At 40.7% G+C, this 14,612-nt stretch overlaps 1 protein-coding gene across 1 annotated transcript in view; it reads right to left on the bottom strand.

Annotated features, from left to right (window-relative positions):
- Nucleotides 1–1,205: 1,205 nt before the first annotated feature.
- The window catches only part of LOC119312572, a 20,307-nt gene continuing 6,900 nt past the window's right edge, over nt 1,206–14,612 (bottom strand). Inside the window, exons 13-25 of the mRNA XM_037588301.1 lie at nt 11,661–11,779; nt 10,199–10,269; nt 9,620–9,722; nt 8,900–9,039; nt 7,503–7,661; nt 7,318–7,421; nt 5,834–6,009; nt 4,795–4,984; nt 4,039–4,138; nt 2,839–3,007; nt 2,245–2,327; nt 2,094–2,170; nt 1,206–1,784 (exon numbers count right to left, since the gene is read on the bottom strand). Of these exons, the coding sequence (XP_037444198.1) occupies nt 1,613–1,784; nt 2,094–2,170; nt 2,245–2,327; nt 2,839–3,007; nt 4,039–4,138; nt 4,795–4,984; nt 5,834–6,009; nt 7,318–7,421; nt 7,503–7,661; nt 8,900–9,039; nt 9,620–9,722; nt 10,199–10,269; nt 11,661–11,779 (1,663 nt within the window). The 3' untranslated portion in view covers nt 1,206–1,612. The remainder of the gene's footprint in view (nt 1,785–2,093; nt 2,171–2,244; nt 2,328–2,838; nt 3,008–4,038; nt 4,139–4,794; nt 4,985–5,833; nt 6,010–7,317; nt 7,422–7,502; nt 7,662–8,899; nt 9,040–9,619; nt 9,723–10,198; nt 10,270–11,660; nt 11,780–14,612) is intronic.

Raw genomic sequence — 14,612 nt, 5'->3', positions numbered from 1 at the left:
CCTTTCTGAAACCGGATTCTGAGCAAGGAGGAACCCTAACATGCCGCCATGTCGATGGCCGCCAGACGAAAAGACGACGACAGACTCGAAGAGATAAGGGATTCAGGCTTCGCTCGTTTCGATCGATCGCTAAGGGCATGTGGTGCTATCTTAGGAGTGCCATGTAGGATAGATGATGAGGTGGAGGAGAGAGAACTCATAAGAAAAGACTTGTCTTCTCTTATTTAAGAGAAGACAAGAGATGATCTCTTAGCACAATATGTCTCACCACATTTTTAGAAATTGCTAGTTATTGAAGATAAGGCTAAGAGATGACCCATTGTAGATAAAAAATATTGTCATCTCTTAATCACATGCAAGACTTAAGATAAGATTATCTTATTAACCATTGTAAGACGATACCGTATGTCCTGATCGGGCTGCTTCAGGCAGGCCAGCCAGATGCCAGGCAACAATGGCCAAGGTGGAAACACCCAAAGTGGCCCATCTATTTATGTACTGCGTTGCATGCAAAATCTGGGGCCCCAAAATGCTGGGGCCCCTGTGCAGGCGCCAGGTTGCACGCCCTTGTGCCCGGGCCTGCTCCTCACGCCATTCCCATCGTCGGCCTCACGATTCACAGAAAAGTGATTGACGCCACACAAAAAATTCAGATACCTGATTATTAGTAAACGTGAGTAATTTTTCTGATTGTTAGTAAACGTGACTAATTTTTTCGAGTAGCTGGCACGGCGTACATGTTTCTCGTGGTGCTCGTTGCAATAGCAAATTTCAAATGTCATTTCGAACCATCAAATACAACACTAGCACCGTTTGATCTCACGAACGTCAGATGAGGGAAGGTCCCAGCAAACACTTTGATCGCGGAAAAATGCCTTCAAAACGTCGTAATGCCTTCAAAACTAAAAACGTCTTATGTTAAGTTACAGAGGGATATATTTTACAAATCGTACAATTCCGTGGAGGAACTTGTACACCAAGCCGCCAACGTGCCCTAGCAACTTCAGAAAGATGCAGGTGTGCTTCATACACAATCCAAGTCTCTTCATAAGAACACCGAGCTATATGGCCTGACGAACCACAGGTCACCTCAGACAAATGGGAGATGAAATACAGAGCATGCGCATCATATGATTTTCTCGACAGTTAATACATTCTGCAATATCAGGGACCAATAAAAGGGGATGAAACAACACATGCATACCGACCGCGACAAGATACTTTTCCACAATAACCTTTATCAAGAAAATCGATGGACAGTGCACATAGGTATCATGTTCAAGGACTCGAGGGTAAGATGAACCCCAGTTCTGGTTTTGGTAAGATGGATTCAGTTAACCACGCAAGAAAATAGAGCCCAAAAATGTATGCACCGTCCAGTGCATGTTTACACCCTTTCTGTGTCAGATCTTCTAAAATGATGGGCCCGCAAGCCCCCGTCATCTAAATAAAGAGGGTGTGACCAATGAGGGTCGAACCCCTGTGTACTGCATCTAGCGTTGCTTGAGTCCATCCTGTCGCCTTTTTAGACCTCCACAGAAGCTATCACCCATGGTGCAAGCATTTACAAGGATCATGTCAAACTGTGTACCCAAGTTGAAAATTACTGTGCTCAGTTGATCTTGGGCTTCGGCCTCCTTGGTCGCAAAAGAAACCAAAGCAACCCAAAAACAACTATAAAAGCAGGGATGGTTGTCATGTCTAGCTGTACGTCAATTTTCCTTTGACGAGCACATTTTGCAGGGTGTAGACTTGAGATGGTTGAGTTCACAGCATGAGAAAATCTGACAGGGAAAAAACAGAAAAGCATCAGAATACCAGGTATGTACCAGATCATTCCAGTTAGGGACACAACTCCATTTGATAAAACAAAAAAACATCTTAATGTAATTCGCTAACATGGACCTTAATGAGTTCCAGAATATTTTTAAAAAGCTTAAGCTTGAGCTTAATAGCTTTTGTAAGCAGCTAATTGCATTTTATTCCAACAAGAAATAAAATATTCACAAATGGACATTATCAAATTCTACTTCACATAGCAAAACAAATCAGACAAGACGTAAATAAAGTGTGAAAGCTCGAGGACTACTGACCCATTAGAAGCCTCCTCGAGCGACGACATGAGCTTTACCGCATCACCATACCGCAACCCTCTAGACATAAAGGCAACCTACAAACAAAACATTAGCCCCCTATATACCAAAAATAACATAGGTAAAAGAGGCATATCCGACAACAACTTACCCTTCTCCACATGTTAACAACGGAATTGTACTTTTCAACCATCCCGCTCTCCTTGGTCTTGAAAATTTTAAAGCCTTGTTCAGCTGCAGATTGTTAAGGTTACAACAATAACAAAGCCTTTTGTCCCAAGCGAGTTGGGGTAAGCGTCGTTACGGTTAATGGAAAAGCAAAACTGAATAAAATGCAAACATCCCTGTTACAGAGCTTTTGGCTAGGTTTGAAGCCACAACGTCCACTATAGTACAAGTTGGACTATCAATTGGCTAGCATGGATGTAAATTGTGCAAACAAAAAGTGTGTAGTGGCAAAAATGGATAACATATGGATGTTGGTAAGTTGTACAAAAAAGATATTTTGCGCAAAATTTTGATAGTACACATAATTTTCAGCAGTGTGCATCAATGATATTTTTCCCACAAATTTTCAAATGTGCATGTGTTTTTTTTTCAACTGAGAGCATGTGCCCCAACTATGAATCACTGTGTGAAGTTCATAGTACTTGCTCCAACTAGTTAAGTTCAAAGCAGGCATAAAAAAAGTATTACTCGCAGCTAATTTTCAAGAAATTGAATGACAAGACGATTCTTAGGATACATGTCCTCTCTGTTACCAATCGTTGAATTGCTGAATTGACTACTCGTATGGATTCCTCCACTCCAGTAATAATATAGTTCCGTGCGATCACATCTTGCTGAAATTCTGAAAGTTGCCAACCTTTAGAACTAATAGATAAGGGATTACAGCCCACAGACCATGTCCAGTCCTAGAAACACCAGAAAAATAAGAAGGTATGAGAAAAGGAAGGGGCTCAAAAATTACACACGTAAGCAGGTAAAGAAAGGGGCGAAATAAAATAATGAAGGAATGCTAACAACAATGCGAATTAGGTAACAGACAAGATATAAAGCTGCAATGGAGGAGAATATAGAAGTTGCCAACAAACAATGATGGACAATTCGACACAACTAAGTAATAAAAGATGGAAAATGTATTCTAAAATACATATATCGGGCAAAGTAAATATTTATCAACCTAGAAAGGTGGTAAATGCCACAAAATTTTCCTTACCTATGACATTTAGCAGTAATTTTTCAAGTTTTACCTTGGCAAATATAAGTAAGTTGATCATATCAAAAGTATTTCAGCAATATCTGGCATAGATGAAAACTTTTAATAAAATTGTATGTAACATATCTATTCCCTTTTTCATGCATGTGGTTTGGTGGGTGTAAAACCTACAAGTAGCTCCAATGGAATTAAACACTACATCTGATGAAAAATGATAGCAAGTGTCACATGTACTAGAGGAAGGTAATCCATTCTGGATCAAACATCAAGTTAAGCCAACATGCACAATGGTATGTTTGCGTGGAATACTGGAATTGCATATCATAGCAAGAGAATCATGGGATTGTGAAGACAGCATGTTGCTATGATATTGGTATTAAGAGTTGTACATACTTTTCATGCATAACTTGTGTAATAACCCTATCATGTAAGAGGTTTCTGCATATTTCCTACACCTGTACGTGTACGAGGATCATAGCAAGAGAATCATGGGACTATATTGACATCATGTTACTAGGATATTGTTATTACAGTTGTACATACTTAACATATATCATCTAAAAAATAACCCAATTGCACAAGGGGTTTCTGCATATTTTCCACATTCAGTCTATGGCCTCATGGAATAGAAGTTGCATACTTCCTTGCATGCTATCAGAGCCTATGTTTAGGCTACACATTAGTCAACAAATAATTAAACTGATAGACATGAAAGGCAAAACAAACCTCTGATGCAGTTTCATGAGCTGAGCTATAAGCCAGATGCGAAGGAAGTAAACCAGATACATATTCAGCAGATGCAGCAATAGCCGCCTTAACTGGTTTCCTGTTTACAGTGAGTTATTAGTACCATTGATGCAATTGTCTATGATGGCGGACATGTACGTGAACCAAACTCAAAATGAGAAAGACATATTTAATTGTTTTTGGGTAGCATGGGTACAATGCGTGCCAAGTTATGTGCTTGTTCTTATGACTGATGATATAAGGGAGTTCACTGTGTTAGAAAGTTGAATTGAGATCACAAACAAAACGGCTGTTTGTATGCCAAAGAAAAGTTAGCTCCTCAATTTAGCTGCCACATAGTTTTTTGTCCAACTCATATGGCAGGTCAAACAAATTTTGTGTAAAACAATCAATTAAAAATGATGGTACTGTCCCATGTGTGGTCTCAAATCAAGCACACCCTAAAGTAGCAACGGTTTGGCTTCATGAGAAAAATAGGTCCAATTATGTCTATTCAAATGACTGAAGTCAATGAATCACAATTCAAATTTAAATAGTGAGTTAACATATGCTTACCGCCACCTTTTAGAAAAATGGAATTTTAAGCTTTGGTAAATGAAAATAAGGCTAGGATATTATATATATTGCAAATGGAACCAGCCAGCAACCCCGTAACTGTGAGCTATAGAATGGTAACTCGCCAGGTTAATGCCAATGTTCCCATATAAAACTAATGCATAATACTACCAATCATACCTCAGATCCCATAAGATTGACCTCCCATTGCATTGTATGTGGCTTTCCCAAGAATCGACATCTGACTGAACCACGACTACCATGTTTGAAAGAGCCTTAGCTTGATAATGTTTATCCAGTAATAGGGGTTCACTATGTATGAACCAGAATACTGGAACCTCCAATGTTGACCTGTGATTTGTATGTTCTCCTGTGTATAGAAGCAAAGCATAGTTTATAATAATCCATCATACTGTAGCATGTGATGGTGGCCTACTAAGTCATGACTAACACAAATGCAATTCAACATAGTAAAGACTTGCTCCATTTCTCTACTAACAAATCTCAGAGATGATAGTACATCAGTTCTTGAATACACGTTGACCTAAACACCATGCAGTTATGGTATCAGTATGGCTACAATATAATCCAGAAAGTTACAAGCAAGACAATACATGGAACGTTCTTGTGGTACATTAGGACTTTTATGTTTATCTTAGCATAGAAGAACATCCATAGAAAGATTCTATGCTTTCGACTTCTCTATTTCTGGATCTTTTGAGCCCTTTTCCATGCAAATGTTGTGTTGCCACAAAAATTGACATCCAAACATAATTTTTTTCAATTGAAAAAACTAAGTCGCATCACCATAAGTTTAACAATTTTTCAAATATATATAATTAGAACAGAATAAACAAAGGTGTGCGTGGGATATCAGGTTGTCCAAAACAACAGATAAAGAGAATGGTGTTAGCATTGCAAAAACAGATTCATGAACTTCTCACTTTTATTTCCTCTTAACAAAATCCCAACATTAACTTTAACCTCATAACATCAATAGCAGTATAGCACACAATCCTCGCATGAATCCATGCATGATGTTCTTTACTCATGCTCATCATCATATGCAAGACCAGACGTCAATCTGACAACTAAAACACATGCATGCATGTGAATGGTCAAAAGAACAGCATGAACTATGCAACCGAAGGGCATTCTTCAGGCTAAACAGCATTAAGTGCCCAGGATTATGAGAAGCAAAAATATAACAAATATATACCTTTAAGTGCAGTTTGCTCACTTAATTTCTGTAATTGGTGCTGGAGAATAGCAGAATCGAGGTATGTACGGACTGTGGACCTATAGGTACCATTGACCAATAGAAGTGGAACCGCGGCTGCACGGCGAGCCATAGAAAATGCCATCATCAATGCTGGTTCCTCTGACAATGACAGCCTGAACATCAACATGCAGAATTCAAACTCATAAGAGTGGGGAAACAATATCAGTATAGGTAATGTCCACGTAGGTAGCTTATAGTCTCAAGATAGTTTACGAGGATGTCAAGATAACTGTAAGAAGCACACAAGGCACACAACACTTTCTGGATTTTCCTGAATTTATATTCCTTAAAGGCAAAAACTCAATTTGGCTCTCAGGCGCCAGTGATCTCGCATCTAGCCCATGCTGGTTCAGTTATAAAGATTGAACACGAGTCAGTATATAGATAACTAGGACCAAATTCCTTGCTGTGCCAGGCGCATTGATGTGCTGGTTTACTACTACTAATCTCATGTCTGACTTCCACTGAAAACGACCTAGGTGGCTAGGTTTAGTTGTCGGTATTGTTAATCCATCCACACATAAACCAGTTCAATTAGGTAATCCCAATCTACTGTGTGAAAGAAGGTACTCCTGATCTACTTGCTATTGTATTGCTGCCAATAGAACTTCTGTTCATGGATTACAACACCATCATGTTAACAAGCAACGACAGATAATGCGTGAACACTAATCATGACTAACAGTCAGTTGTCAAGTAACAGAATGCCACATCAGATATTTGTATCAATCCACAGGAATCCTTGCAAGGTTAGAGGTACCAAAAAATAATTAGCAGACATTCAGGACAAATTTGTACCCCTATGAAGGATTGACAGAACAGGCTACACCACCAATTTTGTACAGCACACAAAAAAAGCCCCACCCATGTTCTTGCCCACATGAAAAACTAAAATGAAAATTTTAACCACTATTAAAAGTTCATTACAATGATTTTTAGGGGGGAAAGACTAAATTTTCACACAAGTTGCAGATTCATCCACCCCAGTTGAAAGTTTCATGCATAGCCATAGTTCAAAAAAGCGTTGGGCGTTAATTGTGTGTTTTGCCACCGCCTTGCGCTTTTCTGATCAAAGCGAAAGCGCATGCTTATGCGCAATTATGCGCAGATTAAGCGCAGTTATGCGCTAGGCGTTTTGCTACCGCCTAGAGCCTAGGCGCACTTAAGCGCTCGCTCAGGCGCGCCTTTTTTAACAGCATAGCATAAGAGAAAGAAGTGCATGGATTTCACATGCAGTGTCATATCAAAAGTACATGCACATAAATTTCACATAAAAGTTCTATCTTGATTAGTTTTAAACCCTGTGGTAAGTTTATCACTCCATATTAGTAGCTAACGAAACACTTCTTTTGCTCTTGCTGATGGACAAAGGGCAAGTAATAACACTATAAACCAAGATTGAGAAAATGAAGTACACGTACATGTGTTGGGTAAACATTGACTTCTGAGACGGTAATAACAAAGAACTAAGGCCATCTCTGATGGATTTTACATTAATGGGCAACTGCTTTATGGTCCTGACTTTCTGGATAAGAAAAAGGACAATGCAGGGGGTGAGAAACTTCATTGATATAGGAAAAATAAGCAAAAGAAATAAAATAGCTACCTCTTGTGTGACGAAGTACAACTGAAATGATAGCTTCTCATAGTAATGGTATGCTCTGTGAGAAACAGATGGAGCAACTACATGCCTCATAGAGCCCCATAATGTTGACCCCAGGTGTGCAAGAAATGAATCACGAGCCACTGTGTAACTATGATGTTCCTGGAATTACAAGATGGAATTCTGCTATTAGAATACCTGTAAAGACATTGTTATTAAAAGAATGATTAACAGTAGGGGAGAGTTGATATTAGTAGAAAAATGAGTTCATATTAAAACACAATTTCAGTGTGATTCTTCATCGTGCTTTTTGTTATTGTGCATGTGATGCATGGCCAAATCTCATCATACTTCTTACAAAACCATCCGTCTAATTTCTGTTATTCGTTCTTGACATGCAAGGTGCAAGAATGAACATGTGATGTTGTACATAATTAGTTTAAAGATTGTATCAAACTAACATAATATCTTACTTGCATTTTATTTGTATTATCGTGTTATATACGACAGGGCAACGAAAAAATGGAACAAAACAAGACCCATCTGATTATTTCTCAGCTACCAGTTATATGCAGTTGGGATGTACCAGGCTAGAGAGTTAACTACTCCCTCCTTCCATCTATATAGGGCCTAACACATTTTTCAAGGCTAACTTTGACCAAATGTTAGAGCAATAATATATGACATGCAAGTTACACAAAGCATACCGTCAAATCGTATGTGAAAGGAGCTTCCAATGATATAATTTTCACATTATACATCACATGTACTACTAATCTTATCAATAGTCAAAGGTGGTCTTGGAAAACACATTAGGACCTATATAGATGGAAGGAGAAAGTACTTGCTACAAACTTTATAATGTCGGCATCTATATTGTTACTTCTTAGACTCTACCATGTTGTAATTAGCAACACTTTCTGTTACTTGATGGCAACCTGTCAACTGATTAATACAAGCAACTACAGGTGGTAACCCTACATTATTTGGTAGCAACCATAGAAGTTATCCATGCGACTCCGTATTGCTACGTAGCACCTATTTATTTTAGTAATGAGTGCCAGTACTTGTGCATCCATCTAACCACTGGCACTTGTTAATAAAATAAAAATAAGTGGGACATAGCAATACAGAGTTAAATGGAGTAACTTCTATGGCTGGTACCAAATAATGTAGGGTCACCATTTGGTAGCAACACGTCTTCTTTTGTTAAGCCTATATGGTACACAATGATTCAGATGGAATGCCAATCTTGACTCTTCTAAAGATAATAAGATGAAGTACAAGAACTGTATCTCCAATTGTCTAGTCCCCCATGTACATGAGTAAATGTGCGCTTACAAAGTGGCAAAACTGCATGCTCTGTGCTACAAAAGTATAAGTAGTTGGACCAAGCTAACCTCAGAGTTATCTTTAAACAAGTTCCAATTTTCCATCCTCTTCAGTGCATCAAGAGCTTTCTTCTTATTAATTTCTTCAGAATCTCCACTGTTGTAGCCCTCCAGTTCATTTTTCAGCTCGTGCATTCTATGATCGAGTTCTGAGCGGAAAAATGAAGGCGGTAATTATGTTTCTGATAAAGTAATATTATGAACAGGATAAAACTCAAAAATGTAATTTATGAACGCTTCTGACACCTCACCCAATTTTCTACGAAACCAGGGATAAACAGGGTGGATTTGTTATTACTAATATTGCCATTATCTTAAACATATGCATGCTTGCCTGAAGCTTCTAGTCCAGCTATATTAACTTTTTGAAGGAAAAGAAATACCAGTTACTTAGTGGCTTTCACAATTCATACGAAAACGAATAAATAACCTGGGTAAATACTTAATCCCTGGTGTGAGCTCCTGGACCAAAATGAATAAATAACCAAGTAATATGAAACAGCGGTGTAAGTGTATTGAGGAGTATTAGTATTGGTATAAGTCTCCTTGCGTATTTCCTTACATGTACTCAAAAGTTTCTTTCTATATATATTCACGCCTTGGCCTATGCAATACAGATAAGTTGCTTCTTAAGAAAGTGCACAACTTAGACGACAGATATCACCTACAAGTTTACCACTATGTAGGATAGTAAAACAAAGGTGCAAATTTATGGGCATCCGGAAGTACCTTTGCAAAGGGCAAGTTGTACCCTTCTTTTCATGCAATGCTTGAAAGCAAAAAGTTCATATACATCAATCTCTGCCAATAGGATATCTACGGCATGGTAATCCTGAACCAAAAGAAATCAGTCCATACAAAAATCAAGAGCTAGTTTCATTTTTCAAGATGTCAACAGAAAAGGAAAAAAAAAGTGCCAAGTAGAGAGAGTCCATGCCCCTAAAGGCAGTTTGGGGCGTCATTATGCTGTGAGAGATTAACCAGCTGTAAAGCGACTTATCAACAGTTCTGGCATCAGAAGTATCGTTTATAATACAGTAAAGGAAACAATTTCAAGTATCCCAAATCTTTCTGCTCCCTCTCTTCTTACCTGTTATGCTGCCAGAGCCCTTCCTACCTCTAATGTTTCATGAATATCCTCACGCTTAGTGGTTGGGGTAAGACAAGAAGAAATTTGTAAATCAGCACCACCACCCTTTTATTACAAATCTACTATGCCCCATCAAGGAGATCAGAACATAAATGCGTCTCAGTTCATAATATTGAGTTGGCAGTAAAGAAGAATATCTAAACGAATACTGACAGTACCTCGCCAACAGAAGAAAATCTTTCTCTGATTGTATCTTGTAGATTTTCTTCAGCCTCTTCCTCTGTGACTTCTGCATTAGATCAACTACAGTCACTTAATGCTGAACAAACAAATTGGTCAGAAATTCCTGTGCGACAGAACATTATTGTAGACGTAAACTAGAGAAAATGCACTCTACAGCTCAGTCTGCCACCTGGACAAGCCTACTCACTAGTACTCGCTTGGGCTCTCACCTGCTTCCGTCAAAAGATATAACACGGAGTTGCAATATACGACCCTTAAGCATTATATGCTCCTATTTTATGTTTGAACTCTATGCGGAAAAACTAATCCCACCGCTACCACACCTGTGCCCCACAGTTCCACTAGTTAGACCAGGGAGTTCATTGGCGCACCATGCAAATGGGTTAATGCCCTCAGCAATAGCCCATTTGTGCCGATAAATGCCTGGAACCCTCTCAGTAAACATTCAAACAGTTTACCCTCCAGAGACCAACATGCATTTGTGCCGATAAAGCAATGGTCATAATCCAGTAATATTCACAACACCCACATCAAGTTGTTCGGCCATTTGACAGACCTCAAGCATTATATTATAAATTCACTCCTTGAACTCTCTGTGTGAGACTAATCCGATACTAACCACCAGAATGCTAGCCTCTTGGCCATCATTAATTGGCCAGGCATACTGCAGGAATTGGGCTTGTTACTGGGTTTTCAACCCCTGCTTGTTTGCCAGTAATATGCTGGAAACTGAACAGCGTCCAGTGTATATCAAGCAATTCCTGGTATGCTACAAACATGATATATCAAGTTATCAACAAATGACATCCATCGTACTTTTATGAGCGTGCATCTCAACTTTATTTATTTCAGTAAGACATTTGTTCTGGATGGTTTCCCCTTAGCTCAGTCAAAACAATCACTATACAACTGTCTTAACTTGTGTTCAGACATTTCACCAGTCAATAACTTCCTCTAACAACATTATAACTGGTGTACTCTATATAATACTACTTCCCTACAATCCATATTACTTGTCACAGCTTTAGTACAAGTTGTACTAAAGCTGCAACAAGTAATATGGATCGGAGGGAGTAACAGAATTTGGAACGACGTGATGAAATGAATACAGCTTATGCAGGTGGTTTACTAAAAATGAGTTCAAGGCATAAACAGACTGACATGGTTAATAGATCACCTGTTGCTACAATTAACTGTAAAGCAATGACTAGTAAGACAATATATGGCCTTTAGAACAAGAGCAAGAAACAGTAATGTAATATTAAGAACATGCTAGCAGCTAAGGAAACCAATGAGGGGTAACTTTTGAAAAAGACAATAAACATAGTGACGCCACACACCATGCATCCCTAATGCATAAGCAACCAGGCTCTGAAGTGTAGAAACAGATAGTAATGAAACATCATATGTACAAAGAAAAATGGAAAAAAAACTGACCTGCGACAGCCCCAACAGTTTTTGCCACATTTGGCAGAGTAAGTTCTGTACGAACACCATCCCCACCGACAGCAGGGCCCCAGGAAAATGGTCCGGCAGTAAGATCAACAAAAGCAAACCTGGAAAAGGTAATTTTGGTTAGAAGAAAGGGAACCAATCCAACCTCAAAAGTACAGGAAAGAGTATATACTGCCCCCTGGGCTTTGATGGCATATCTGCTTTGCCCCCAGAACTACAAACCAGGTTTCTAACCATAATTATTTATTATATTCAGGCGTTAAGAGTCATATTATGTTTCCACGTATAGCGTGTATAGTTTCCCCTAGTATAAGGGGCTTCCTGCATATTTACCACCTGTACATGTATATATATACTGGCCCTCGGCCCCCAGGAAATACAAGTTGCATATTTCCTAACATGGTATTAGAGCCCTAGCCCCTAGGTCAAAAAGATATTAGCACGCGCAACTCGTGCCAATCCAATCTCGTGCTGCCGCCACATCCTTGGCTGGGCCAATATCATGCAGCCATCTTCCTCCTCCATCGATCATTCGTCGATCAGCACCGTCCTCCTTGCCGTGCCCCCTGCAGTTGGCCTCTTGTGACTCGGCCCCAGCCTGTGAAGCCCCCGGCCTCCCGTGATCTGTGTTGTCCGGCACCAGCGGCCTCTGGTGCCCGCCCGTGATCCGCCCACAGCCCGCTCATCTATTGCCAGGATCCGGCGTCAGCCTCTCATCCGGTCGTTTGCGTCCTCGCGACCTCCGTCCGTGCAGCTCTATCCCCCTTGGTCGTTCACCTCCTAGCCATCTAGTTGGCTATTGCCTATGCCTGCTCCAGCGCTCGAGGTGTTGGACTTGATCGTTCGTCTGGTTACTAGGCTAGTTCGATCATCCGTCTGCTTCCGTTCTAAAAAAAGTTACAATGTCTTCATCATCGAGCTACATCGCCCAGTGATTTTTGATGGTGTTAACTACACCGAGTTTGTTACCTTTATGTGCATTCATATGCATGACCTTTGTCTCTGGGGTGTTCTTTCCAGCGAGGTCTCCTATCCGCCGCGCCCGATTCCCATGTGTCTAATGTCTTCTACCCCGCTGATGCCACTGGCTCTTGCCATGGATGATTCTCAGACTGATAAGGATGCAGCAAAGGTTGCTGATTTTGCGGTTGATGTTTATGAGCAGCAGGTCTTACAGTCTTACAATCAGGAGGCTCTTCACACTTACCATAATACAACATGATACAACAGAGAGAGAAGTGCTACGGCTCTCCTTGCCACTGTTGAGAGTCTATAATGTAGCCTCTGCTCCGGCCCACTCCACTCTCGTCACCGACGGAAACGTCCGGCAATGTAGGCTCGGAGAGGAGCGCGGTTTCCCTTTGCACATATTAGGTCTAGGTTTTGTGTTGTCCTAGTGGCGTGTGGCGAGATGCCATGAGCAGCCAAGCCCAATAACCAATTGGGGAGCGGCACGTACAAACCAAGTGGCGTGCGAGACGAGCCTGATCTAGGGAACATGGCCGTCGGGTTGATCTGGGCAAGTCAGAGGAAATTCTAGCTTGTGGTGACGAGATTGAGGAACTCAATCGAAGGAGACTGGAAAAAAAATCTGATCGGGGGGCACGAGTTGCGGCGCCATGAGGAAAAACCTAAACCATAGGCTCTAGTACCATGCTATGGATGCAACTTATCTCTATTGCATAACCTAAGGAGAATATATATATTACACGACTTGGGGTGCAAGGAAACATAGCCTAATAAGGACTCCTGGACCAATACTAATACTCCTCAACACTTACTTCTCTTGCCATTCATGCGATGTGTATGCTCAAACTACCACCCCAGATTGTGGAGCACCTCGATAAACTTCATCATCGCTGTCTTTAGAACAAAAACACTGATGATGGTGCGAAGTGTAACTCGCTGGCAGCTTGGGACCTTGTTTGCCGACCGAAGAAGAATGTGGGTTTGGGCATGTCAAACATCAACATGCAGAATGATGCTACTTCTTAAGCACCTACACAAGTTTTATAACTGAGTTGATGTCCCGCGGGTACAGCTTGTCTGGTCTGCCAACTATAACAACAGGATCCCTCACAACATGGATGCATGCAGTTCATTCTAGTGCCGGGATGTCTTGCAACTGACAAGGCATTTACAGAGGTCGCGGCTGTGATGATTGGCGATGGAAAAACGGCGTTATTTTGGAAGGATTTATGGACCCGGAACGTGCTCGTGGGTACACACCCTAGAGCCTTCTCCTTTGCTCGCAATGAGAATGCCTTGGTGGCGGACATTTTGAATGTTGTGGACCTGGGCAACATCTTCCATTTGCTGCTATCAATTCAAGCCAGAGAGGAAGGGAGAGCCAGGTCATAACGGTGCAATTTGTGATGCATGGCAACGTATTGGGGCATCAGTTCAAGGCTAGCAAATACTATGTGTACTTGTTTCCGAGAAGTGCATGCTGATCCGGCCTTCAAATGGATTTGGAAATCCAAGTGTCCAACGAAACTCAAAGTTTTTGTCAACCTTCTGCTAGCTGACCGTTTCAATACAAGAAACATGCTTCCCAGGAGACGTTTTAATGTCCAGGACAATGATTATGGTTGTCTCTTATGGCCTGCCCCTAGAGGAAACTGTGGAACACCTATTCTTCCAATGCGATTTCAGTGCTCATTGTTGGGTTTCCTTGGGCATATCTTGGCCTGCCTCTGGATCAAGACTAGAGCTGTTACACGCAGGTAAAGAAAGCTGGGGCAAAACTATGTTTATGGAGATATTTGACATGGCTGCGTGGAGTATTTGGAAGGAAAGGAACAACAAACACTTTAGGGGTGTTGTGCCCTCACACCGATCCTTGCTGACCAGATTCCCTCCTTCCCTCCCTCCCTCCCTCCCTCCCTCTCTCTCTCTCTCTCTCTCTCTCTCTCTCTCTCTCTCTCTCTCTCT

Source organism: Triticum dicoccoides, chromosome 5B (genome assembly GCF_002162155.2).
Source record: "Triticum dicoccoides isolate Atlit2015 ecotype Zavitan chromosome 5B, WEW_v2.0, whole genome shotgun sequence".
NCBI classification, from domain to species: domain Eukaryota; kingdom Viridiplantae; phylum Streptophyta; class Magnoliopsida; order Poales; family Poaceae; genus Triticum; species Triticum dicoccoides.
Note: the sequence above shows the minus strand (reverse complement) of the source record. Positions and strands in the feature narration are given on the sequence as shown.